Source organism: Dendrobates tinctorius, unplaced genomic scaffold, assembly GCF_039654945.1.
Source record: "Dendrobates tinctorius isolate UK_male_01 unplaced genomic scaffold, ASM3965494v1 ptg000030l, whole genome shotgun sequence".
NCBI classification, from domain to species: domain Eukaryota; kingdom Metazoa; phylum Chordata; class Amphibia; order Anura; family Dendrobatidae; genus Dendrobates; species Dendrobates tinctorius.
The window spans coordinates 35,756,629-35,784,356 of NW_027361698.1; the positions used below are offsets into that span (position 1 = coordinate 35,756,629).

The 27,728-nt window shown below is 42.1% G+C and overlaps 1 protein-coding gene across 7 annotated transcripts in view; it reads left to right on the plus strand.

The window, feature by feature from the left end:
• Positions 1 to 27,728, plus strand: part of AFG2A (AFG2 AAA ATPase homolog A) — a 739,142-nt gene that overhangs the window by 87,278 nt on the left and 624,136 nt on the right. For all 7 annotated transcript variants that reach the window (XR_012231536.1, XR_012231538.1, XR_012231537.1 and 4 more), the window contains 2 exons: positions 6,673 to 6,796; positions 7,628 to 7,883. Coding sequence is in view for 4 of the 7 variants with exons in the window: in XM_073572029.1 (XP_073428130.1) it covers positions 6,673 to 6,796; positions 7,628 to 7,883 (380 nt within the window). In the remaining 3 variants the exon portion in view is untranslated. The remainder of the gene's footprint in view (positions 1 to 6,672; positions 6,797 to 7,627; positions 7,884 to 27,728) is intronic.

The window sequence follows — 27,728 nt, forward strand, 5'->3', positions numbered from 1 at the left end:
CCCCCGCGTGGTTCTGGGATTTTTGCTCACCGTTCTTGTGATCATTCTGACCCCACGGGGTGGGATTTTGCGTGGAGCACCAGATCGAGGGAGATTATCAGTGGTCTTGTATGTCTTCCATTTTCTAATTATTGCTCCCACAGTTGATTTCTTCACTCCAAGCTGGTTGGCTATTGCAGATTCAGTCTTCCCAGCCTGGTGCAGGGCTATAATTTTGTTTCTGGTGTCCTTTGACAGCTCTTTGGTCTTCACCATAGTGGAGTTTGGAGTCAGACTGTTTGAGGGTGTGCACAGGTGTCTTTTTATACTGATAACAAGTTTAAACAGGCGCCATTACTACAGGTAATGAGTGGAGGAAAGAGGAGACTCTTAAAGAAGAAGTTACAGGTCTGTGAGAGCCAGAAATCTTGATTGCTTGTTTCTGACCAAATACTTATTTTCCACCATAATATGCAAATAAAATGAAACAAAAACAGACAATGTGATTTTCTGGATTTTTTTTTCTCAGTTTGTCTCTCATAGTTGAGGTCTACCTATGATGTAAATTACAGACGCCTCTCATCTTTTTAAGTGGTGGAACTTGCACTATTGCTGACTGACTAAATACTTTTTTTCCCCACTGTATGTATGTGTGTGTGTGTATATGTGTGTGTGTGTGTATATATATATATATATATATATATATATATATATATATATATATATATGTGTGTGTGTATGTATGTGTGTGTATATATATATATATATATATATATATATATATATATATATATATATACACACACTATGTAAGTGGCAAAAAACAGTTTTCAACAGAAACATAACTAACTAACATTTGTGCAGTCTATGAATTTGTTCTAAGAAATAGAATTGCCTCCATCAGATCCTCCTTCATAGATGACCACAAATCTGACCTAATAGTTTTAAGGCAAGAGAATAACCTCTCTACACTAACTTGGGTTGGAGGCAAAGCAGTAACCACATGGGCAACATCTCTAACAATTTTCGGGTATAAAGGAATTGCCTCATGCACTGTCAGTTTTGATGAACGGTTGAATTTTTCTATTTCTTTGAGAGCAAGTGAAACATTTTGCTGAAATATGGTCAATCTGCTTGCTATAGGAGATGGAGTGAAATCTTTTTCCTTGCGGCAACGCTTTGCCTGCTCCATGTCATCCAAATACTTGTCAAAGTCAAACGCCTCATCTGATGAGGATGAAGATATGGCAGCAGTAGCACGGTCAGGACCAAGTTCTCTTGCGCCTGGCAGTCCTCCTGTAGGCCACTCATCTTAACTGCTACCTCAGTCAGACCTTCTTTTCCTTTAGTAAGCTGTTGATCATCAAGCAGTATAAGATGACTTGGGTCCACATAAACAGCTGCCAGAAAATTTTTATTTTCCAATAGCTGTGACTCTCTCCGTTTCATTGAAGCAGAAATGCCATCTGCGATTAAACCTCCTCTTTGGGACAGGCAAAATAGCAAGTTCTTCCACTCCCTTATGAAAATGCCAGGAGTTAAATCCTCAGCTTGTAATTTTTTAGTCACGGTAAATGGGTTATTAAGCAATTCCTTCTATTCAGCCACCTGTGTCTATTGACCTTCATTTAGGGTTACCTGAGGGTTCATCATATCTATAAGAAACGGTTGTAGTTCAAGCAATCGCTCAATCATTAAATAAGTGCTGCCCCACCGAGTGGCTTGATCGACGATTGCCCCTTTCCCAGCACGTCTCTTCAAGATGGAATCAATTTTAGGGGTTCTGGCGGCAATAACCAATTTCCTCATTTTTCCAATCAGATTTCCAGCAGGTCCCTCTTGCAGACTATCTCTTATTGCCAGCTGCAGCGTGTGCACAACACAGCGCATGTGATGAATATGAAAGTGTTTTGAAGCACGTTCAACAAGATCATCTATTTCTAAAGTATAATTTTGCTGTTCTTCTGTTGTAATATCTGTTTGTTCCTCAGTTACATGAACTGCACTGTGGCCTTCCATCTCAAACACACTGAATCCTAAATTTTCTTCTAGCTGTTGTTCATTACTCTCATTCATCAATTTAATTGTACTTATCATGTTTGAAGCATTGTCCGTTACAATAGCAAGAACCTGTTCTTGTGTGAATGTAGCCTTAGATCAGGAATAGAACAGCCATTTATAGGACATTTCATAACTTTCCCAAATTCCTATGAAAAAATATCCAGCATATTCTGCATTGAACTACTGTACCCAATTTATTATATATTTTAGGAGTCTGTCCATTTTATACCGACTCCACCAAAATGAGCTCCCACTCCACGACTCCGACACCACAGCCCTGGACTACTGGTGTAGGGTATTGAGCTAGTCATTTCAGATCTATTATCTTGTCTTGACAGATATCAAGTCTGACCTGCCAACACCTCCTCTAAATACTTCTTGCTTAAAAAGAAAACAAAAAACCCACAATGTATACTACTGTTCAAAATCTTGGGGTCACCCAACTTTTTGCTTTCCATGAAAACTCATATTTTTATTAATCAAATGAGTTGCCAATGAATTTAAAATCTAGTCCAGACATTGACAATATTTCGAAAAAAAGATTTTTATTTGAAATAATAATTTTCTCCTTCAAACTTTGCTTTCGTCAAAGAATGCTCCCTTTGCAGCAATTACAGCATTGCAGACCTTTGACATTCTAGCGGTTAATTTGCTGAGGTAATCTGGAGAAATTTCACCCCATGCTTCCGCTTCCAGAAGCCCCTCCCACAAGTTGGTTTGGCTTGATGGGCACTTTTTGCGTACCATACAGTCAAGCTGCTCACACAACAGCTCAATGAGGTTGAGATCTGGTGACTGTGCTGGCCACTCCATTACAGATAGAATACCAGCTGCCTGCTTCTAGTCTAAATAGTTCTTGCATAATTTGTAGGTGTGCTTTGGGTCATTGTCCTGTTGTAGGATGAAATTGGCTCCAATCAAGCGCTGTCCACAGGGTATGGCATGGCGTTGCAAAATGGAGTGATAGCCTTCCTCAGTCAAAATCCCTTTTACCTTGGGCAAATCTCCCTCTTTACCAGCACCAAAGCAACCCAAGACCATCACAATACCTCCACCATGCTTGACAGATGGCATCAGCCACTCTTCCAGCATCTTTTCAGTTGTTCTGCGTCTCACAAATATTCTTCTGTGTGATCCAAACACCTCAAAACTGGATTAGTCTGTTCTTAACACTTTTTTCCAATCTTCCTCTTTCCAATGTCTGTGTTCTTTTGCCCATATTAATCTTTTCCTTTTATTAGACAGTCTCATATATGGCTTTTTCTTTACCACTCTGCCCTGAAGGCCAGCATCCCAGAGTCGCCTCTTCACTGTAGACGACACTGGCGTTTTGCGTGTACTATTTAATGAAGCTGCCAGTTTAGGACCTGTGAGGCTTCGATTTCTCAAACTGCAGACTCTAATGTACTTGTCTTGCTGCTCAGTTGTGCAGCAGGGCCTCCCACTTCTCTTTCTAGTCTGGTTAGAGCCTGTTTGTGCTCTCCTCTGTAGGGAGTAGTACACACCGTTGTAGGAAATCTTCAGTTTCTTGGCAATTTCTTGCATGGAATAGCCCTCTTTTCTAAGAGCAAGAATAGACTGTCGAGTTTCACATGACAGTTCTTTTTGTCTGGTAATTTTGAGAGTTTAATGGAACCAACAAATGTAATGCTCCAGATTCTCAACTAGCTCAAAGGGGAAGGTCAGGAATTATAGCTTCTCTAATCAGCCAAACTGTTTTCAGCTGTGCCAACATACTTGCACAAGGGTTTTCAAGGGTATTCTAACCATCCATTAGCCTTCTTACACAGTTAGCAAACACAAAGTACCATAAGAACACTGGAGTGATGGTTGTTGGAAATGGGCCTCTATACACCTATGAAGATTTTGCATTACAAACCAGACATTTGCAGCTAGAATAGTCATTTACCACATTAACAATGTATAGTGTGTATTTCTGAATCATTTTATGTTAGCTTCATTGGAAAAAAACTTTGCTTTTCTTTAAAAAATAAGGAAATTTCTAACTGACTGACCCTAAACTTTTGAACAGTAGTGTATGTTTATTTTCTTCTTATTATTATTTATTATTTTATAATTTGTAGCCCTCTATAGATATGTTTAGTTATTATTTACTATAAGATGAGGAATGACTTACAACTGTATAAATAAGTTTATCTACATGTGGTTTTTAAATACCGTACTTACTAGCTGCAGCCATTGCAATATACAGATAATTCTGCTGCGCACCTGGTGATAAAGGATATCCAATAAATATCATAGTGTTGAAAAGAGCAGTTTTATTAATCATTGTATTTCAGAGATGAATTTTTCATGTTTTTTTCTTGATGGAGGCCTTTATTTAACTCTGATTTGCGCTGATTAATAAGACTTCTCTTTTCAATACGATCATCTCCATTGGATATTCTTTATTACTAGCAGCACAGCCGATTTATACGTGTATCCCTTTCTACTATTGCATTCACTGCTGGTTTATTCCAGCATACAGGGCAGCAGCACCTGGCATCTTAGACCCACAGAAGAGTGAGCAGCACCATATTGTCTAAGTTTGTTGTCCTTGGTGATACCCTATTGTACGCTTTCTGTCACTATTCTGCTATTTCTTAGCTGCAGGTAATGGCACTTATCACATCCAGAAACGCCATTTACCTGCAGATATTGAGTTAATATGCAGTTTGAATGGCAGGCACAGTACTGCATAAGGATTGTGCCTCTGACTGTGGAGCCCTTAGGACTAAAGCTAATAAAATAAGGTCGGTGCCCAATCCCCCCCCCCCCCGCACCGCTCCCCTCGGTGATTTACTAATTGGAATGCCCTGCTGTCCAATGGTCCTTTAAAGGGGAAGGTGTCTATGGCCACATCTACAGGGGTTAAATCCAGGTGCCCAGGTCAGAACTTCCTTTTCCCTCCGGCGGTCACTTGGAAGCTTTTGTAGGCCCCCACAGATCTCGCTCCTTTAGATGGGGTTCACCATCCCCATCCGATTGACGCAGATATTGGGCATCTCAATCCACGTCTACATCAAAAGGGTTAGAGGCGTCACAGAGTCCCGATAGGCGACATCAGGCACACAGCGGATGCCACAAGTCGTGTGCCCCTTCGGAGGCTATCAGTCGGGGATACCCATCCCCAAGGGTTTCCAGCCATTACGACCACCAGGTCATTGCCCAACATGGAGCTAGAGTTCCGCCATCACTTGCCTCCATTCAGGCTCTAGCGCACGTCATTCAGTCAAGCGCTACAAATGTGGCTCTCAGCCGGGAAGACACCTCTTAATCCCCCGGGCCTTCCAGCCACTGCATTAACCAGTCTATCATCCTAGCAGGAGCCGGAGTTCCTCCATCCTGGGATTTCACCCCTCCTGCAACAGCGGGAGCCTAGGTTCCACCAGCAGCAGTCGCCACTCCTCCTGCGTCACACAGCGGTGAGTGTTCCAGGGTCAATGATTAACTGTGAACGGGGGTGATCACAAGGGAGAATGAGCCAGCCTCAGCGATTAAGGAACTAATTCAACACTTAACGCAACCATGCGGTACAGCCGAAAACAACACAACATTTCAGTCAGCGAGTTTACGCAAGGATGCCTTTTTCTGTGGGATCAGCCCGCTAGGCACACACATAGACCAAGAGACGAGAAAAAATTATGGAACAACGTCTATATCGACATATGGTCTCTATTGTCAGGCGACCAACAAACTGTTGATAGAGAAAGGAGAACAAACGAATGACCATATGATAGAAATAGATCGAGAGTAGCACAAAGCATGAATAAATGGCTACAAGCGTTCGCTGTACTGGGCTGTATTATGGGCCAGAAGCATCCGGAACGCTGCTCCGAATTATTTATATATCAAGATTTGATATATAATTCATATAAATCCCATGGTGGTTCTGCTTGGCGGCTGTATGATGAGGCCCAATCTAGGATGGGGGGTGAAAGCAACAGATGTGTGGCTGCGACTGATGCTGTCACAGAAGCAGCCCCCCTTTTCTTCTGCGACCACTAATTACTCCGCAATATCATTTTTTCCCCATTTTCCAGTACACGATATGGTAAAAACAATGGTGTCATTCAAAAATACAACTCGTCCTGCAAAAATTAAGCCCTCACATGACCATGTATACACGTAAAATAAAAAAAGCTATGGCTCTTGGAAGAAGGGGAGCAAAAAACGGAAACAGAGAAACCCTAGGTTAGGCTTCTTTTACAGTTACCATGTTTTTGCTGACCGTTTTTGCAGCCCCAATAGATTTCTATGGGGACGCAAAATCGGCCCCCAAAAATTCGTAGGAGCGCCGTATGGCCATTAGGGCCGTATTTGCGGCCTTGAAAAAATATCGAGCTTGCTCGATATTTTTCACGGCTTATGGACACATCTGCAATACATTTCAATGGTACCCGGTACCCCATATTTGCGGATGGCCATATTTTCCCCAGCAATTTGTTAAAACAGGGAAAAACAGGATCCGAGAAAAAACCCGGTAATTGTAAAAGAAACTTATGAAGGACGTAAAGACTTATTGATGCTGGCACTATTTTTTCCTGTGTAGCTGACAAAGTGCGTAGACCAAAGTCCCTTTGTAAATATAATGTTATTATTGTTAGTCCTTACTATTGTTTTCTTTTACAGTGTGCCTTCCATTATATTCATTGATGAACTCGATGCGCTTTGTCCTAAAAGAGAAGGGGCGCAGAATGAAGTGGAGAAAAGAGTGGTAGCATCGTTGCTCACACTTATGGATGGGATTGGCTCGGTAAGACCTATATATTTTTTACTGTATTCTGGCAGAAAGCCAAATCATATAATTTCTCACCAGCAGGGCATTGTGAGGGGGGGAGCTGAGTAGCTGCCACTTATGATTGTAAGGCTAAGTGCAGACGTACTTTTTTACCCTGCGGATTTTTCCGCGCACAATTGAAGAAATCCGCAGGTCAAATGACCTGCATTTTTCCTGCGGATTTCTTCCTTTTTTCTTGCGGTTTTCTTGCGGTTTTTGTGTGGTTTTCCCCTGCGGATTTCCCCCTGCAGATTTGGAGAATGGAGCAGGTGGAAAACCGCACAAAAGAAGTGACATGCTGCATATTTTGAACCACAAGATAACCGCGCGGAAAAATCCGCAGCATCTGCACAGCGTTTTTTTTTTCTTCTATTGATTAACATGCTACTGCACATCACAATGCGGATATGCAGCGTTTCTGCGCGGTAAAATCCGCTGCGGATCCGCTGGAAATCTGCATCGTGTGGACATGGCCTTATAGAGTCACAGCTTCACCCCTAAAACTTTACCCTCTTTTTGCCCTTATAAACCTGGCTGGTATTTTTTGTTGTAAAAAGAGGTAGCCCAAGGTGAACCACAGCTGCAGCATTAATTGCGGAATATCAAACGCCTACAGCTTAGCAGTACCCTCAGTGGTGAATGTATATTGTCTTTGCATTTGACCATTGTACTGATCGAATTCTGCTTTAAACTGTGTTTTTTATTGAATTTTTTTTTAACAATTTCATTATGTTCACGTGTATCAAATTTCTGTAATGCATAACCTGCAAGAACTGATGTATATTTTATATTACTGCACCATGGTAGGAAGAAAGTCAAGGCCAGCTACTGGTTCTGGGTGCAACTAACCGCCCTCATTCATTGGACCCAGCATTACGTCGACCTGGGCGATTTGACAAAGAAATAGAAATTGGTGTCCCCAATGCTCAGGGGCGCCTGGACATCCTCCAACGGATACTCGTCAAAGTCCCACATCAGCTGAAAGATGAGGAACTAGCAGACTTGTCCAGTCGTGCCCATGGCTATGTGGGGGCAGATTTAACGGCTCTGTGCAAGGAAGCAGGTGAGTCATGTTACAGTCTATATATTGTCTTGACAAGGGTTATCGCCCGCATTGTATGTATACATACAAATATCTAAAACAATTTTGGTAATTGACAACATACAGTGGGTACGGAAAGCATTCAGACCACTTGAATTTTTTCACTCTTGGTTTCATTGCAGCCATTTGGTAAATTCAAAATAGTTCATTTTTTTCTCATTAATGTACACTCTGCACCCCATCTTGACTGAAAAAAAAGAAATGTAGAAATTTTTGGAAATGTTTTAAAAAAGAAAAACTGAACTATCACATGGTCATAAGTATTTAAACCCTTTGCTCAGTTTTGAGTAGAAGCAATTTGACCTAGTACAGCCATGAGTCTTCTTGGGAATGATGCAACAAGTTTTTCACACCGTATTTGGGGGTCCTATGCCATTCTTCCTTGCAGATCCTCTCCAGTTCCGTCAGGTTGGATGGTGAATGTTGATGGACAGCCATTTTCAGGTCTCTCCAGAGATGCTCAATTGGGTTTAGGTCAGGGCTCTGGCTGGGCCAGTCAAGAATGGTCACAGAGTTGTTCTGAAGCCACTCCTTTGTTAATTTAGCTGGGTCTTTGTCTTGTTGGAAGGTGAACCTTCGGCCAAGTCTGAGGTCCAAAGCACTCTGGAAGAGGTTTTCATCCAAGATATTTCTGTATTTGGCCACATTCATGTTTCCTTCAATTGCAACCAGTCGTCCTGTCCCTGCAGCTGAAAAACACCCCCATAGCATAATGCTGCCACACCATGTTTCACTGTTATTATTGTATTGGGCAGTTGATGAGCAGTGCTTGGTTTTCTCCACAAATACCGATTAGAATTATCACCAAAAAGTTCTGTCTTTATCTCATCAGACCAGAGAATCTTATTTCTCATAGTCTGGGAGTCTTTGATGGGATTTTTAGCAATTTCTATGCGGGCTTTTATATGTCTTGCCCTGAGGAGAGGCTTCCGTCGCGCCACTCCGCCATAAAGGCCCGACTGATGGAGGGCTGCAGTGATAGTTCGCTTTGTGGAACTTTCTCCCGTCTCCCTACTGCATCTGCGGAACTCAGCCACATGATCTTGGGGTTCTTCTTTACTTCTCTCACCAAGGCTCAAGGCTCTTCTCCCACGATTACTCAGTTTGGCTGGACAGCCAGGTCTAGGAAGACTTCTGGTGGTCCCAAACTTCTTCCGTATAAGGATTATGGAGGCTACAGTGCTCTTAGGAACCTTGAGTACTGCAGAAATTCTTTTGTAACCTTGGCCAGATGTGTGCCTTGCCACAATTCTGTCTCTGAGCTTCTTGGCCAGTTCCTTTGATTCTCATTTGGTCTGACATGCACTGTGAGCTGTGAGGTCTTATATAGACAGGTGTGTGCCTTTACAAATCAAATCCTATCACTTTAAACACAGCTGGACTCCAATGAAGGAGTAGAATCATCTCAAGGAGGATCACAAGGAAATGGACAGCATGTAACTTAAATATGAGTGAGCAAAGGGTCTGAATACTTATGACCACGTGATATTTCAATTATTCTTTTTAATGCATTTGCAAAAATGTCTACATTCCTGTTTTTCAGTCAAGATGGGGTGCAGAGTGTACGTTAATGAGAAAAACTTTTTTGAATTTACCAAATGGCTTCAATGAAACAAAGTGTGAAAAATATAAAGGGGTCTGAATACTTTCTGTACCCACTGTATATATAATGTGCGAGTGATTTGTGGAAATTCTGACTTGACCGTTGCAACATTTCTTGGATCATTAGCATTATAATTAATTAAAAAAAATATATAGGGTAAGTTCTAACAGACCCTGTCAACTCAGTGGAGGCCTTATTGAGAGTACTAGAGTTTTTTTTCCAAGATATCCTATTTTAAAATAAATAGGAAAATATCAAAATTATTACACTTTAATCTAAGCGACCAAACAGCCAGCAAGATTAGAGATCGGAAAACCTGTCTGTACCACTAATCTCCACAAGAGGAAGTGGACAGAATAAACACAAAATCTCAAAAATATCTCAGATATTAAATTCACTTTTATTAACAAAAATTCATCATTTACAAAGTAATCTCACATACTGAGGGACATTTCATTATACTAACTCCTTTAATCATACCATTTGTAAGCCGATATTGTCGTTTTAAAGCCCATATATACATCTCATTAAAGTGCACATTGCAGAAATAAGGGGGAGAAAACATCTGTAGCTCACGAAACTCCTGAGACGACTAAGTGCTTAAAATCATTCCACCACTTATAGCGAGATTGACAATAACCTTTATAATATTGAGCTCAACGCAATATAACTTACTTGGCATGAGGATATAGTGCGGTGTCTCGCCACCCCAACGTGCGTTTCGTCCACACTTCTTCAGGGGGCGTGTCATGCGTGTATCTACTTACAAATAGCATGATTAAAGGAGTTAGTAGCATGAAGTGTAGGAAAACAATGCACAAAGCAAAAGCTGCAGTCATTTATCTGAGATTGCAAAGAGGGATGAAAATGCTACTAATAAAAGCACATTGTGTATTATGGCACTATAGTACAGAACTGTACACACTCTCGCTATCGGTGGGCTTTGGCCCTGAAGTAGCATAGTTGTGGCCAAAAGTATTGACACCCCTGCAATTCTGTCAGATAATACTCAGTTTCTTCCTGAAAATGATTGCAAACACAAATTCTTTGGTATTATTATCTTCATTTAATTTGTCTTAAGTTGAAAAAACACAAAAAGAATTGTCCTAAAGCCAAATTGGATATAATTCCACACTAAACATAAAAAAGAGGGTGGACAAAAGTATTGGCACTGTTCGAAAAATCATGTGATGCTTCTCTAATTTGTGTAATTAACAGCACCTGTAACTTACCTGTGGCACCTAACAGGTGTTGGCAATAACTAAATCACACTTGCAGCCAGTTGACATGGATTAAAGTTGACTTAACCTCTGTCCTGTGTCCTTGTGTGTACCACATTGAGCATGGAGAAAAGAAAGAAGACCAAAGAACTGTCTGAGGACTTGAGAAACCAAATTGTGAGGAAGCATGAGCAATCTCAAGGCTACAAGTCCATCTACAAAGACCTGAATGTTCCTGTGTCTACCGTGCGCACTGTCATCAAGAAGTTTAAAGCCCATGGCACTGTGGCTAACCTCCCTAGATGTGGACGGAAAAGAAAAATTGATAAGAGATTTCAACGCAAGATTGTGCGGATGTTGGATAAAGAACCTCGACTAACATCCAAACAAGTTCAAGCTGCCCTGCAGTCCGAGGGTACAACAGTGTCAACCCGTACTATCCGTCGGCGTCTGAATGAAAAGGGACTGTATGGTAGGAGACCCAGGAAGACCCCACTTCTTACCCGGAGACATGAAAAAGCCAGGCTGGAGTTTGCCAAAACTTACCTGAAAAAGCCTAAAACATTTTGGAAGAATGTTCTCTGGTCAGATGAGACAAAAGTAGAGCTTTCTGGGCAAAGGCATCAACATAGAGTTTACAGGAGAGAAAAAGAGGCATTCAAAGAAAAGAACATGGTCCCTACAGTCAAACATGGCGGAGGTTCCCTGATGTTTTGGGGTTGCTTTGCTGCCTCTGGCACTGGACTGCTTGACCGTGTGCATGGCATTATGAAGTCAGAAGACTACCAACAAATTTTGCAGCATAATGTAGGGCCCAGTGTCAGAAAGCTGGGTCTCCCTCAGAGGTCATGGGTCTTCCAGCAGGACCATGACCCAAAACACACTTCAAAAAGCACTAGAAAATGGTTTGAGAGAAAGCACTCGACACTTCTAAAGTGGCCAGCAATGAGTCCAGACCTGAATCCCATAGAACACCTGTGGAGAGATCTAAAAATGGCAGTTTGGAGAAGGCACCCTTCAAATATCAGGGACCTGGAGCAGTTTGCCAAAGAAGAATGGTCTAAAATTCCAGCAGTGCATTGTAAGAAACTCATTCATGGTTACTGGAAGCGGTTGGTGGCAGTTATTTTGGCTAAAGGTTGTGCAACCAAGTATTAGGCTGAGGGTGCCAATACTTTTGTCTGGCCCATTTTTGGAGTTTTGTGTGAAATGATCAATGTTTTGCTTTTGGTCTTTCTCTTTTCTGTTTTTCATTTAAGACAAATGAAATGAAGATAATAATACCAAAGAATTTGTGTTTGCAATCATTTTCAGGAAGAAACTGAGTATTATCTGAGAGAATTGCAGGGGTGTCAATACTTTTGGCCATAACTGTAGCTGGTATTGCCCCAAGGTCAAGCAGAACAAGGCCCTACCTGAAGCTGATTTTGGAACTTTGCTGTTAATGATTTGTTTGCACTGCACAATGCCCTGTTACATTAAGATGGCATTGTACAGTGCAGTGTTGTAGTAAAGAGAGCCTAATTCATTAAAAGGCTGATGCCACTTAGTAATTCGGGCGCACCTTACAAGTTGACGTGCACCTTTGTATGCCTGAACAGAAATCTTGCTCCAGTCAGGAACTGGAGTAATGTTTCTGGCATATGGTATGCTACCTCTAGTAATACATTAGACAGCTGGGTGTTGCCATGCCCTACCCCAGTTTTACCAATTGACTGGGACTGGCATGGAAATGCCACAAGTCGCTAATTTTTTTTCGCCAAAATATTTCTACTTTTTAAAGTGAGTCACAACTGTTGGCTGGCCGAAGATCATTTAAAAGCCTGCTTACATGATCTGACCCTGGATCAGATATGCACTAAACGATCTGTAATAGATCTTTCAGTTGTCATAGGCTGCAATTGTTTTCAGCACTAGAGGTCATGTTTACACAGAAAGCTACGGGGACTTCAGTAAGGGAAAATTATCTTTTGTGCTGCACAAACAATTATCAGATGATCGGCAACCTGTTTAGAAATATACGTTTTTTTATAACCAGAAGGGTGGTGACATAAATGACTGGATGACTGTCATTATTTGCAGCTTGTAAACTAAAGTCTCTCTTACACATTTGAAGAATGTTGTTGGAACCCAGAGATTCATGTGTATGGCGGTGTCAGAGATAAGTTATCTAAGATGTAAGATGGCCATCTTAAGTTTGGTGGGTGGCTACAGGGAGACTCTGTGCTGGATCAGCAGGGAATTGAAGAGATTCTTGATGGGTTTTTTTGTTTCGAGTTTAGTTTAGGACATTTTCTGTTTCTTTAGCAATCAGAATATTCCCTTAAAGGGAACCTGTCACCTATTTTTAGCCCTATCAGCTGCTGGCACCGCCATCAGCGTTCTGTAATGCTGTAGATAAGCCTCCCGATGTAACCCGAAAGATAAGAAAAACACGTTGGATTATACTCACCGGGGGGCGCGGTCGGGTGCGGTGGGTGTCATGGTCCGGTCCGGCGCCTCTCATCTTCTAGCGAAGCCATCCTCCTACTTACTTCTGCCGTGGCTCCGGCGCAGGCGCACTGCTCTGACCTGTTGAGGGCAGAGTAAAGTACTGCAGTGTGCAGGCGCCGGGAAAGGTCAGAGAGGTCCGGCGCCTGCGCACTGCAGTACTTTGCCCTCAACAGGGCAGAGCAGTGCGCCTGCGCCGGAGCCGAGGCAGAAGTAAGAAGGAGGACAGCTTCGCTAGAAGATGGGAGGCCCCAGACCGCGACAACCATCGGACTAGACCGGATGCCAGGGTGAGTATAATCTAACTTTGTTTTTCTAATCTTTCAGGTTACATTGGGGGCTTATCTACAGCATTACAGAATGCTGTAGATAAGCCCCTGATGGCGGTGCTTGCTAGCTGATGATAGTGCTAAAATGGGGTGACAGATTCCCTTTAAACTTTAAATTCGCTCCTGAATTTACTGTCGTGAAGAATAAAGAGAGGTGACATTTGTACAGTTTTTTATTGGGATTTAATGTAACTACAATAAATAATTGGATTTTATTCGCAGGAATATAGTATGCCTCTCTCTTGAATAAAGAGATCCACTTATGATTTCTCTGACAACTGTTCGTAATGTCAGTCCAGTTGAATTGAGTTACATGACACAATCTGCCTTCTATGTAGTCTGTGCTTTAATGCTCTTCACGTGGATCCTTGTCCTTCTAGTTGGTATATTGGAGATGTATACAGCAGAGTTCAGCTTGCAGGACACACATCTGCTTCTCCACAATGCTGTATTAATTTACATTACTGATTCATCGGCCCTCTGGCCCTGAGCAGGATATTAATCTCCTCAAGCGTGCATGAGTTTATAATGTCTTGAGAAAGAGATAAGCCTGGCTTTTTTTATTTTTTCGAAACCACTAGGAAATGTTAATAATCGAGCCGAGAACAAGCTGCGGAGATCACTGGTTTGCAATCCAGGTTTCCTAATATAGGGATTTATTGCGACCGTGGCCTTCTAAGGAAGCCTGCGCAGCTGCATCATGGCGAATGTAAATACAGGCTGATTTCTTCAAGAAGGGGATTCATGTGATTTGTTTAGAGTGGAAGGAAGTATTTAGTTTGTAATGCTTAAAATTAATCTTCAATATCCGCACGATCTGCACACCATTTTGGCGTGCTGTTCTAAAACACTGGGCCTCTGATGTGATAGCATTGTGGGGGCCAGAAGGGTTTGAAGGCATTGTTTAAAGAGTAACTAGACAGTGAAAGTTTAATTGAATCCAGACAGGACTGAATTATCTGAAGGTTTATTATTATTTCGAGGAAGGAGGGGGGTGACTGCTACAGGAAAATGAATTCCTAAACAAACGTTTTTCTTTCCTTGTCTATGTATCCTTGTGGAGATACCAATGCGTCCTCAAGAAACGAGGACGTTGACATATTCTGGCATATTGGTTCATTGTGGTATGCATGCCTGCCTTTTGTTATAAAGAAGTGTTCATCTGGATGTGCATATATCTGCTTCGCAAGCCTCTAACAGTATACAAAAATGTTTTCACTCAGCGACAGGGAGCAGAGATCTTTAGTAGAAGTGAGAAAATGAAACACAAAGTTTATTAAAAATGTTGCACAACTTTCCACCATATGTGGGACACGTGCTTTTTGTTAAACAGCTTCAAACATGGTTTAATGGGCCCACAATCAATGATCTAGAGCTCAAGCTCCTTAATGTTTTTGCCCACTGCAGTAAATCTTTCATAGCCCCACCATTCAGTATGATGCCCTCTACATACAATATACCTCGCAGTGACTTCTCCCAAGCACTCATTATGATGACTCCACAGCATGGTGTACCAACAGTTCGCCTCTACACAGTCTATTGTCCCCACACACAGTATGATGAACCCATAACCCCCCCTACAAAGTATCATTGCCCCACAGCACTTTCCACAGTATGATGTTCCCACAGCCCCTAAAACAGTATGATGATGCCACTCACAAAGTATTATGGACCCCACAAAACAACGCAAAGTATGATAGACCCTCACAGCCACCTGTAACGATGGTGGGTGTGGAGCCACTACACAGTATGATGTCCCTCCACTGTCCCACATACAGTATGGTGTCCCCCCCACTGTCCCAGACAGTCCGATAGTCACATAGTGCCCCACTAAAAATAAAAAAGCTTACCTTATTCCTCCTAACAAGAGTCTTTATTCTTCTCACTATTTACAGCAGATGAGATATAGGGAAGTCATCATGCTTGATGCAAAAGAGAGAAGTCAGTCGCAGAAAGTGAATGGTAGCATACTTTTTGTATTGAAGAACTGAAATAAATTAAATTTTTGATGATATTCTAATTTTTTTAGAAGTACCTGTATGCTTATTTTACAGTTTATTCCAAAGCTCACAGTATGAAATATGGATTTAGCTTCTCCTCACTTCGGCTCTTTATTGGTGCAGTACCGCCATAGTGTTCAGTACAGTTCCCCAATAACCATTGCCGCTTCATTTCATCCATATACTGCCAGCCAGCGTATTCCCCCAAATTATGTTTATAACCCCTTGTTAGAGTATGTTCACACTTAAGTATTTGCTGTGGTTTTTTTGCCATTTTTTTCCCTTGCATTTTGTCACAAAAACTGAAGCTTTTCATAGTACAAGCAAAGTGAATGAAAATTTCTCAAGTCTCATGCACATGTTGCTTATTTTTTCCTTTCTGATCTGGAGTGGTTTCATATCTGCAGCATGTCTGTTCTTTCAGCATTTTTGCAACATTTTTCACCCATTCCAATGCATGGGGAAAATAAACCTAAGTAAAAACAGCATAAAAAGCGCAAGTAAAAAACATGGCAAAAATTCATGTATTTCACGCAACGTTTTCCTTGTCAACACATCAGTATTTGCAGCACTTTTTTTCTGCCTCAAATACCGTATATTTGCACATACCCTTAGTATCTGCCCGAGGAAATAGTTGATTACATATTACCTATAGATTACAGTCCACTGGTTACAACATTCTCATCTGGTATTGTGGAGAGTCAGCTTAGGCTACTTTCACACATCAGGTTTTCGCCGTCAGGCGCGTTCCGGCAAAATGTTTTGTAAAACCGGATGTGACGGATCCGGTTTTCTGCCGGACCCGTCTTGCGCATGACAGCCAAAACCGGATCCGTCTCATCCGGTTCATTCGGTTTTCGATCAGTTTTTCGACGGATTACGCCGGATCCGGTTTTTAAAAATGCCCCTTGTGGCCTTCCGAACGGGATTGGCTACTGAAAAACTATATATACCGTGTTCCTACAGCCCTTCTTTGACAGGTTGTAGAGGAGAAAGTGCAAGTTGGAGAGAAGAGCAAGTGACTGGCGAAGATGGATGTTGTGATTGGAAATATTTTGAAGAATTTGGCGGATTTTGCAGCACAGGCGAATCGTTTGAGGGTGATTGTTCTGGAGAAGGAGAGAGCGAGACAGCAGTGCATCAGGCATCGTAGATGACGTTTGTGGATCCACCCCATCACAGCCAAGAGAATGACGCGTGGGGTCTATTCTACACTCTGCATGGACCTTAGACGAAACCCGGAGAAATTTTTTGGATATGTTCGGATGAAAATGGAGAATTTTGATTACTTGGTGGAGCGCATTGCACACCTCATAAGAAAATCGGACACCTATTGCCGCTTCTCTGTTTCACCCGCAGAGCGTCTGATGGTGACTTTAAGGTAAGCCACATTTATTGGATATGCTCGCATCAGAGCACACTTTCACTGCAATCTTGTTGGTGGTAGTTTGTATCTCCAAGTGTTATAGCTGAGTTTTGGTATGTAATGCTGTGATTTTAAACTAATTGATTGTTTTTTAATTCCCCACAGATTTCTTGAAACTGGAGAATCCCTTTCGTCACTGCATTTCCAGTACAGACTCGGGATTTCCACCATATCTGGAATAGTGAAGCACACATGCCGTGCACTGTGGGACTCCTTAGCTGAAGAGTTTTTACCAGAGCCCACAACAGAGAGGAGGATTGAAATTTCTGAAAAGTTTCTACAGATATGTCAGTTTCCGAACTGCTTGGGCGCTGTTGACGGGAAACATATCCGCATTGTAAAGCCAGCAGGATCGGGTTCGGAATATTTCAATTACAAGAAATATTTTTCAATTGTCCTCATGGCCATCGCTGACGCGGAATACAAATTTATTGCTGTTGATATTGGGGCCTATGGCCGCTCAAATGACTCTCAAGTTTTGTCTTTGTTATTCTGACAGCCAAATGGTGGGTCCTATTGACTGCGATCAACCTCAAGACAGAAACTGTTGACGAGGTGATCAAAGCTTGCGTGGTACTCCACAATTTTGTTATCTGCAAGGAACCCATTTCCATTGAGGACACCTCTGAAGAAACCACCTTGCAAGATTACCAGAACATTACCATTAGAAGTTCTGTGACGATTTCAGTAATGAGGGGCAATTTTGCACAATACTTTGTCACCTCAAGGCAGAATAGACTGGCAGGATGACAGAGTGTGAAAGATTTGTGCCCTTAAACAAACTTGTGTACCTTCTGTACCTACAGTATATACCTTTGCCAACCAAAGTTGGCTATCTTGTCATGGTTTAACTATTTTTACCTTTAGGCCACAGGTGTGTACCTGGTTGTGTTTTATGCAAAGTATTTCACCTTTTAACAAAAGTTGTGTACATTGTTAGGAAATCACCAACAAGATACACAACTTTTTAGGTGAAATACTTTGCTTCAAACACAACCAGGAACACAACTGTGGCAAAAAGGTAAAATTTATTTACCTTTCACCCACAGTTATATACCTGGTTTTGAAAACCTTTTTACTTTTTAAATACCCTGTATTTAACCTTTTTTTTTTTTTACCATATTTCGCCGCAGAAAGAAATGACAACCAGTGTAAAACAATAATTAAACTTTTATTGAAAATTTTTTTTTTTTTGGAAACTTTTTTGAAATTTAAATAAACTTTTTTAATAAACCTGTGAAACCATAAAATTGGTCATTTATTTAAATACACACATTTTTATAAATTTGTGTAGTGTGGGGTGGAAATACTGCTGGAAGGGCTGCGGGACACTTCGACACTGGGAGTGTGGAGAGAGGACTGGGATCGTGGTGGGGAAGGAACAGTTAGAGGTGAAGGTGTGGAAAAAGCTAGAGAATGGGTGGACATGTGGGAGGCAGAACAGGTGGTGGGTGGTGGAGTGGAGGGTTGGGCAGGGACTGTAGGAGCAGATGATGTGGATGGAAAGTGGTATGGGGAATGAGTTTGGTACGGGGCAGGTTGCTGGAAGTGGGGAGATGTCTGGTAATGGGGAGGTTGCTGGTACTGGGGAGGTGACTGGTAAGTAATAGGAGTGGGAGGAGGGAAAGTGGCTGGAGGGGGTGCAGGTGGAGGAACTACTGGGGTGGGAGGAGGAGGTTGGGAGGTAACGTGCTGGAGAGCACCATGGCACGAATGCATTACATGCATCTGCTGGCTAGGAGAGAGCGTTTCCATGCGCTCCACAACAGACCTGAAAAAGGTGTGGTTTGGCAAAGATCTTGCTTCTGAATGCGTGGTTTGCAGAAGTGTCTTTAACTCCAGAATGCCGGAGTTGATCTGCTGAAAGCCTGCGGAGATTTGCTCTGACAAGACTTTTAGACAGTTCTGGAATGATGCATTCAGATGCAAGAACTCTGGCGCATAAGTCTTTTCCTGACCCCTCTGCCGCCCAGTACCCGCAGGTGTACTAGAGGTGGCAGGGGCAGAAGGGTGGGGTAAAGGGAAAGCGATCTCCTCACCAGCAGCTCCATGTAATGTTGTCGGCCACGATGCTCCTGCGCTGGTGGATGGGACAGATGGGTCTAATGTGTGGGAAGGTGCAGAAGTATCGGGGCGGTCGAAGTGTCCCTCGGTGCCGGTCTCCTCAGGGATCGCCTCAGAAGGGTCTAACCATGCAGGCTCCCGAGTGCTGCTCACCGTGCTGTGGAATAAAGAGAAAAAAAAGCAATTAAAATAGTGACATGGCATGGCACTGGCTGAAAAAAAAAATTTACATCTAAACATTTTTTTTTTACATGTGGTGTGTAATATTTAACTTCTGGTGACCATTGTATCCCGGAGGAACGACAGGGCTCGTGCGTACTTGTACTTGCTCCTGTGTCCTCCAGATCCACTCGGGGCCCGCATCTCTTTATTGAACTCCTTCTTGAAACGATCCCTCACAGACCGCCACCGCTTCACAATTCTCTCCCCTGAAACAAGAAAGGACAAAGTGGTTAGTATACAACATCAGTGTTTCCCAAACTCCAGTCCTCGTGGTCCCCAGGGGTCATGTTTTCATGATTTCCATAGTAAATAGAAATCCTGAACACATGATCCGTGGGGACCACGAGGACTGGAGTTCGGGAAACACTGGTTTACATCAAGCAACCGGTACTGTATATACTTACGCTCTTTAATCTGGGTCCGAGCATCGAGGTCCTCCCAGCGGTCCACAAGGAGCAAACAGATTTCCTCCCAGAGCCGTCGGGTAACTATCAGGTCAGCATGGCGGCGGTCAGCCATATTCCATAGCGGCTCCCTTTCTCTGACGAGATCGATTAGCTGGTCCACATCAATTCCTCCGTCCTCACCGTCAGAGTCGGGAGCACGCTGTGAAGGCTGTTAAAGTAAAAGAGAAAAATAGCAAAATTAGGCACCACACTTTAAGACATGAAATAAAAAGTGTACAAAAATTTAACTAAAATATTATACTTACACGCTGGTGACCGCCACGTTGCTGTCGCCGACGACCCTGGGAGGCACTGCGAGGACCTCTTGGCCGAGTACCAGATTGGGAAGACTAGAGAAGAAAAGAAAAAAAATTATGTGTTTGGATGTTGGCATATTTGTTTGCTGTGTGATGTCTGCGGTACATTGTTTTCTATGTGTTGTGTGTAGTGTGATGTTGTGTTTCTGCGTTTGATGAAAAAACTTACCAATTGTGAGCCCACTCCAGGTGTCTGTCCACCCCTTCCTTCTTCTTCTGGGAGCTCCTCTTCAGCTTGTGATTCCTGTTTTGAAATAAAAGCCAATGACTAGACCTATATTACAGAGATGATGGATTTTGGAAATAAAAACTTACCGTCAAACGCTGACGATGCGAGGGAGGGCTCCCAGAAGATGTGGTGTCCTCCTGCTGGCCAGACTCCACTCCTGTGGGTGGTGCTGCTGCTGCTGCCAGTGCTGCTGCTGCTGCATCTCTTGGGCGGCTGTTGAATAAAGAGAAACAAAGGGCCAATGAATATCTTGATATTCCATGGCCCTAGTTTTGAGGAATGGGGGATTTGATAATTACCGTCTGTCATCTGCTGGTGGACTCCCCTCCGGTTGTTCCGCATGGTCGCTTTGCTCCATTTGGGGGGGTGGTGGTGGTGCAGTAGTCTCCTGCCTTCTCCTGCGGATTGTTCCTGTCTTGGGTGGCATGTTGGGTGTGGCTGAGGGGTCCCACTGTCATGGTTTTATATATGTGTGCTGTGGGCAGAGCTACTGAGCATGCTCAGACCCAAAAAACCGGATCCGGCAACCGGATCCGGCTTTCGCCGGATCAGGCACATTGCGGCGCTCATAGGCTTTCATTGTGTGAAAAAGCCGGACGCGCCAGATCCGGCTTTTTCGCCGGAGACAAAAAACGTTACAGTAGCCGGTTTTTCCAGACGCCGGATTGCGACACATTGCCGGATCCGGCGAAAACCGGACGAAACGCATTGCCATCCGGCGCTAATGCAAGTCAATGGGGGGGGGAAACCGGATCCGGCATTGCATTTCGCCGGATCCGGTTTTTGTCAAAAGAGCCGGATCGCGCCTGACGGCAAAAACCTGATGTGTGAAAGAGGCCTTACTGAAACGAACCAGTTTCTTATTTTCTGCAAATATCGTTTTAAAAGCTGAAAACTTTATTAACCGAATAATTAAGTGAAGGGATATTTGATACTTTTAACAATGTGTGTCATGAGTGTGCCATAAAGACTAATGTTTCCAGTGAGATTGGACGGCATTTTCATTTTAATTTATTATTGTCTTTCACAAAGAACTAAACACAAAGTAATGAAATACAGTCACATTCTTTCCGGTAAATGAAATTAGAAAGAACTTTTGGCTCAGTTTTGCAAATAGAATAAACTTAGATGTTTGCTGTCCAGAGGAAGACTGCATGCTATTAAAAATATATATTTAATTATATATGTACATTTTGAAATAATGAATAAAAGGGGTTGTCCTGGATTTGTCCTTTATTATATTGCCTTTTTAATATTGAGGAATAGGATAGCTTTACAATCTAATGTTTATTATAAAATACATATGAAATTACTGCAAGGGTGAAAGTATTAGCTACAGCAAAAATAAAACTCTCAGAAGTTCTGTACCAATATTGCTTAAAGAAGGAGTGGGTAATAAGTTGCAGGGCAGAGTGAGAGAGGATGAACAGACAGATGGAGTTCCTGCTATCTGTTAAATGTTTAATTTCACCCAAGTGCTGGTTTCACAGCTACACAGCTCAAAACTGCTGTATAATGTTCTTCATGCTGTTCCTGCTTTTGCACCTATGTGGCATAGACAGGAAATCCCTCATGTCTATGTGGAGTGTCAGACTGCCTCACAGGGTGGAATTGATTACAAAGGGCCAACCATACTGCTACTTTACATGGAAATTTTACCTGTTTATAGTCAAGCATCAAACATGTACAATTCAGTGTGTAAATAAGTGTGTGCCTCTTAATGAATTTGATGCTTTTTGTCAACTTCCATTGGCCACAGCAAAAATGTGCTACACTCAGGAACTGGATTACATTTCTGTTGTATTTGCACCACTTTTGTGAAGTAAATTATGTTGAATGTTCTGATCGCATTCGCATACATCCTCCACCCATTAAGCATCCCATTTTTTATAAAAAGTTTGCAGAGCTGGCAATGACAGGCATGAAAACACCTAAGGTACAAACATTTTGTAATGTTTCAAATAGTTTTACCCTAGAATTCTGGTAAAAACTCTATGTACAAGGATAGGCCTGCCAGTGCAGCAAAGTAAAGCAGGGATAAGTTGGTGAAGCCAACCTCGGTGACTAGTCATATTAGTCTCCTGTTTCTTGTTTAAGGTACAGTACAGACCAAAAGTTTTGACACACCTTCTCATTCAAAGAGTTTTCTTTATTTTCATGACTATGAAAATTGTAGATTCACTCTGAAGGAATCAAAACTATGAATTTACACATGTGGAATTATATAATTAACGAAAAAGTGTGAAACAACTGAAAATACTGTATATTTTATATTCTAGGTTTTTCAAAGTAGCCACCTTTTGCTTTGATTACTGCTTTGCACACTCTTGGCATTCTCTTGATGAACTTCAAGAGGTAGTCACTGGAAATGGTTTTCACTTCACAGGTGTGCCCTGTCAGGTTTAATAAGTGGGATTTCTTGCCTTCTAAATGGGGTTGGGACCATCAGTTGTGTTGTGCAGAAGTCTGGTGGATACACAGCTGATAGTCCTACTGAATAGACTGTTAGCTGTTTTTTTTCTTGCCATAATACAAATTCTAAGTAAATAAAAATGAATGGCCATCATTACTTTAAGAAATGAAGGTCAGTCAGTCCGAAAAGTTGGGAAAGCTTTGAAAGTGTCCCCAAGTGCAGTGGCAAAAACCATCAAGCTACAAAGAAACTGGCTCACACGAGGACCGCCCCAGGAAAGGAAGACCAAGAGTCACCTCTACTGCGAAGGATAAGTTCATCTGAGTCACCAGCCTCAGAAATCGCAGGTTAACAGCAGCTCAGATTAGAGACCAGGTCAATGCCACACAGAGTTCTAGCAGCAGACATATCTCTACAACCACTGTTAAGAGGAGACTTTGTGCAGCAGGCCTTCATGGTAAAATTGCTGCTAGGAAACCACTGCTAAGGACAGGCAACAAGCAGAAGAGACTTGTTTGGGCTAAAGAACACAAGGAATGGACAGTAGACCAGTGGAAATCTGTGCTTTGGTTTGATGAGTCCAAATTTGAGATCTTTGGTTCCAACCACCGTGTCTTTGTGTGACGCAGAGAAGTTGAACGGATGGACTCTACATGCCTGGTTCCCACCGTGAAGCATGGAGGAGGAGGTGTGATGGTGTGGGGGTGCTTTGCTGGTGACACTGTTGGGGATTTATTCAAACTTGAAGGCATACTGAACCAGCATGGCTACAACAGCATCTTGCAGTGGCATGCTATTGCATCCGGTTTGCGTTTAGTTGGACCATCATTTATTTTTCAACAGGACAATGACCCCAAACACACCTCCAGGGTGTGTAAGGGCTATTTGACCAAGAAGGAGAGTGATGGGGTGCTACGCCAGATGACTTGGCCTCCACAGTCACCAGACCTGAACCCAATCGAGATGGTTTGGGGTGAGCTGGACCGCAGAGTGAAGGCAAAAGGGCCAAAAAGTGCTAAGCATCTCTGGGAACTCCTTCAAGACTGTTGGAAGACCATTTCCGGTGACTACCTCTTGAAGGTCATCAAGAGAATGCCAACAGTGTGCAAAGCAGTAATCAAAGCAAAAGGTGGCTACTTTGAAGAACCTAGAATATAACACCTATTTTCAGTTGTTTCACACTTTTTTGTTAATTATATAATTCCACATGTGTTAATTCATTGTTTTGATACCTTCAGAGAGAATCTACAATTTTCATGGTCATGAAAATAAAGAAAAATCTTTGAATGAGAAGGTGTGTCCAAACTTTTGGTCTGTACTGTGTGTCATCTCTGAAATGTCTAGAGCAGGGGTCTCAAACTCGCGACACGCGGGCCAACTGCGGCCCTCGGTACAACAGTTTGCGGCCCTCACCTCATGGGCGGTAGGGTGGTGTGGTATATTGCTCTCGGAGGCGGAACATCAGCCGGCCTTATTGCGAACTTGCGCCATTACCCCGGGCTCAGAAGCGGAGGTGGCCGCGGGAATTGCTGCTCAGTGGGACAGAAAAAAAAAGCGAAAAAGAACTGTTAATACAGACATCTGAATAATAATAATTACATTTCTCTAGTCAGCAACTATATGTGGTTTCTTCTGTCCTCTATATCTGCTGTTTTATCATTTTATTTATTATTTATTTCTTACGATTTTGTTAATTTATTTTTTAACTCAAAATAGGATGAAAAAATAAATACATTTGATACCATTGGAATGTTTTTGTAAGAACTTTTCTTGTGGAAAACCTTATGCGGCCCAGCCTCACCCAGATTGTACCTCCAGCGGCTCCTGGGTAAATTGTGTTTGAGACCCCTGGTCTAGAGCTAACCGTAAAACATTTATCTGTAATGATGGCGCTTGTTCTCCGTGTTTCAGCCAATATGAATCGCCTTACACGTTCCTTTTAATCAGAACTTCACAGCAGGATCAACATCTATAATCTAAGGTGACAAGTCCATCTCCAGAGATCTTGATTTTCCTTTGTCCACAGTGCGTAACTTAATCAAGAAGTTTACAACCCATGGCACTGTAGCTAATCTCCATGGACATGGTCGGCAGAGAAAAATTGATGAAAGGTTGCAACACTTGATAGTCCAAACGGTGAATAAGCAGCCCCAATCAAGTTCCAAATCATTTGTGCTGACTTTGCTGCACCCTGAGCCTGCAGGACAGCTGGAATTTATCTGTCGACATTTGAATGAAATGAAATGCTATGGAAGGAGACCCAGGAGGGCCCCACTGCTGACTGATACATAAAAGCTAGACTGCAGTTTCCCAAAATCCTTCTGGGGAAACATCTTTTGGACAGATGAGACTACGATAGAGCTTTTTGGTAAAGCACATCATTCTACTGTTTACTGAAATTGGAATGATGCCTAGAAAGAAAAGAACACAGTATCTATATTCAAACATGGTGGTGATTTCAAAGATGTTTGGGGTTGTTTTGCTGGCACTGGGTGCCATAACTGTGTGCAAGGCATAATGGACAATGACCCCAAACATAATTCAAAATGCACCCAAAAATTGATGGAAACAAAGCGCTGGAGAGTTCTGAAGTGTCCAGCAATGAGTCTGGATCCACATCCCACTGAGCACCAGTGGAGAGATCTTAAAATTGCTATTGGGAAAAGGCTCCTTCAAATATGAGACTCCTGGAGCAGTTTGAAAAAGAAGAGTGGTCCAAAATTCCGGTTCAGAGATGTACGAAGCTTGTTGATGTCAATTGGAAGTGATTGCATTTATTTATTCGAAAGGGTATGCGACCAAATATTAAGTTGAGGGTGCCAACTATTTTGTGCAGCTCATTTGGGGGATTTTGTGTTTAATTATGTCCAAGGGTGCCAAATATTTTGTGCAGCTCATTTGGGGTATTTTGTGTGTAATTATGTCCAATTTGTCTTTTCTATCTTTTTTTTTGGTTTTTGGTATTCCAATACACACAAAATATGTGTCTAACACAACCATGTATAACTGCAATAATTTTCTGGGAGAAATACTTCATTTTCTGGAATAAGTTCAAGGGAGCCAACACTTTGATTATTGACTGTGTGTGTGTATATATATATATATATATATAATATGTGTGTGGCATGTAAAAATTTGGGCACCCCTGGTCAAAATCACTATTATTGTAAACAGGCAAGTTAAAAAGGGCACATTTTCTTTGTATTTTAGGCAAAAAATATATTTTCTCATCTTTTACAGTTTAAAAATTGCAAAAAGGAAAGTATCACAGCTTGTTAACTTATTTTTGTAGCCAGCCAAGAGTCTTTCAATTATTGGTTGAGGGATTATCATCCATTCTTGCTTTGAAAAATTCTTCCAGTTCTGTGAGATTCCTGGGTTGTTCTGGATGCACTCCTATTTTGAGGTCTAGTCACAGATTTTCAATGATGTTCAGAAAGGGGACTTTGAGGGCCTTTCAGTTTGTACTTTTTTTAGGTAGTGCATTGTGGATTTTGACATCAGTTAAGGGTCATTATCCATTTGTAGAAACCATCATCTTTTCAACTTCAGCTTTTTTACAGATGGTATTATGTTAGCAGCCAGAAATTGTTGAAATTTCATTTAATCCATTCTTCCCTCTACATGTGAAATGTTCCCCGTGCCATTGGCTGCAGCATAACCGCAAAGTATGATTCATCCACCCCCATGCTTAATGATTGTCAAGCAGTTATTTTCCTGAAATTCTTCTGACTTTGTATATATGTGTATATATATAAAATGCATGCATACACGCCATTCCAGTGACAGTTGAATTCCAACCAGAGTACACCTCATTCTACCTAATATGCTTCTGATTAGGTGATCACCTGAACCACATCTTATTTAACGAAGGAAAGAATAAAAAACCCTGCTGTGGTGTTCACAATCCTCTTGCAATAGGACAAGCTGGATGGCAAAATAAGTGCTAGTAATATCCCAAAAGTAATAGGAATGAAAAAATAACGTTTAACCATGCCAAAGGAGTTGAAAAGAAAAGTCCCTTGAGTGAGGAATAGAAGGGCTCAATTCTGCCTTTACTAGCAGAGGGATACAGTGACCGTCATGTTGCCTCCATTCTTAAAATTTGTAAGACGGCAGTACATTACAACAAGGTCAAGCAGCAGACATTAGGGACAACAAAGCTACAGACTGGCAGAGGGCGAAAGCAACTCTCCACTGACTGGGATGACCGTCATCTTATTCGAATGTCACTCAGCAACCGCGGGATGACATCAAGTGACCTTGAAAAGGAATGGCAAATGGCAGCTGAAGTGAAGTGCATGGCAAGAACAGTATGTAACAGCCTCCTAGAGGCAGGGCTCAAGTTATGTAAAGTTAGAAAAAAGCCTTTCATCAATGAGAAGCAGAGGAGAGCCAGGCTGAAGTTTGCCAAAGACCATAAGGATTGGACCATAGAGGACTTGAGTTAAGGTAATCTTCTCTGATGAGTCTAATTTTCAGCTTTGCCCAGCACATGGTCGTCTAATGGTTAGGTGGAGACCTGGAAAGGCGTACAAGCCACAGTGTCTTGCTTCCACTGTGATATTTGGTGCAGGATCAGTGATGATCTGGGGATGCTTCAGCAAGGCTGGAATTGGGCAGGTTAATCTTTGTGAAGGATATATGAATCAAGCCTCATACAAGGTTATCCTGGAAAAACAGTTGATTCCTTCTGCTCAGGCAATGTTACCCAACTCTGAGGACAGGTTTTTCCAGCAGGACAATGTGCCATGCCACACAGCTAGGTCAATCAATGTGTGGATGAAGGACCACTACATCAAATCCTTGTCACGGTCAGCCCAATCTCCAGACCTGAAACCCAATGAAAACCTCTGGAATGTAATCAAGAGGAAGATGGATGTTCACGAGCCATCAAGCAAAGAAGAACTGCTTACATTTTTGTACCAGGAGTGGCAGAAGTTCACCCAAAAGCAGTGTGAAAGACTGGTGGAAAGCATGCAAAGACACATGAAAGCTGTGATTTAAAAATCATGGTTATTCCACAAAATATTGATTTCTGAACGCT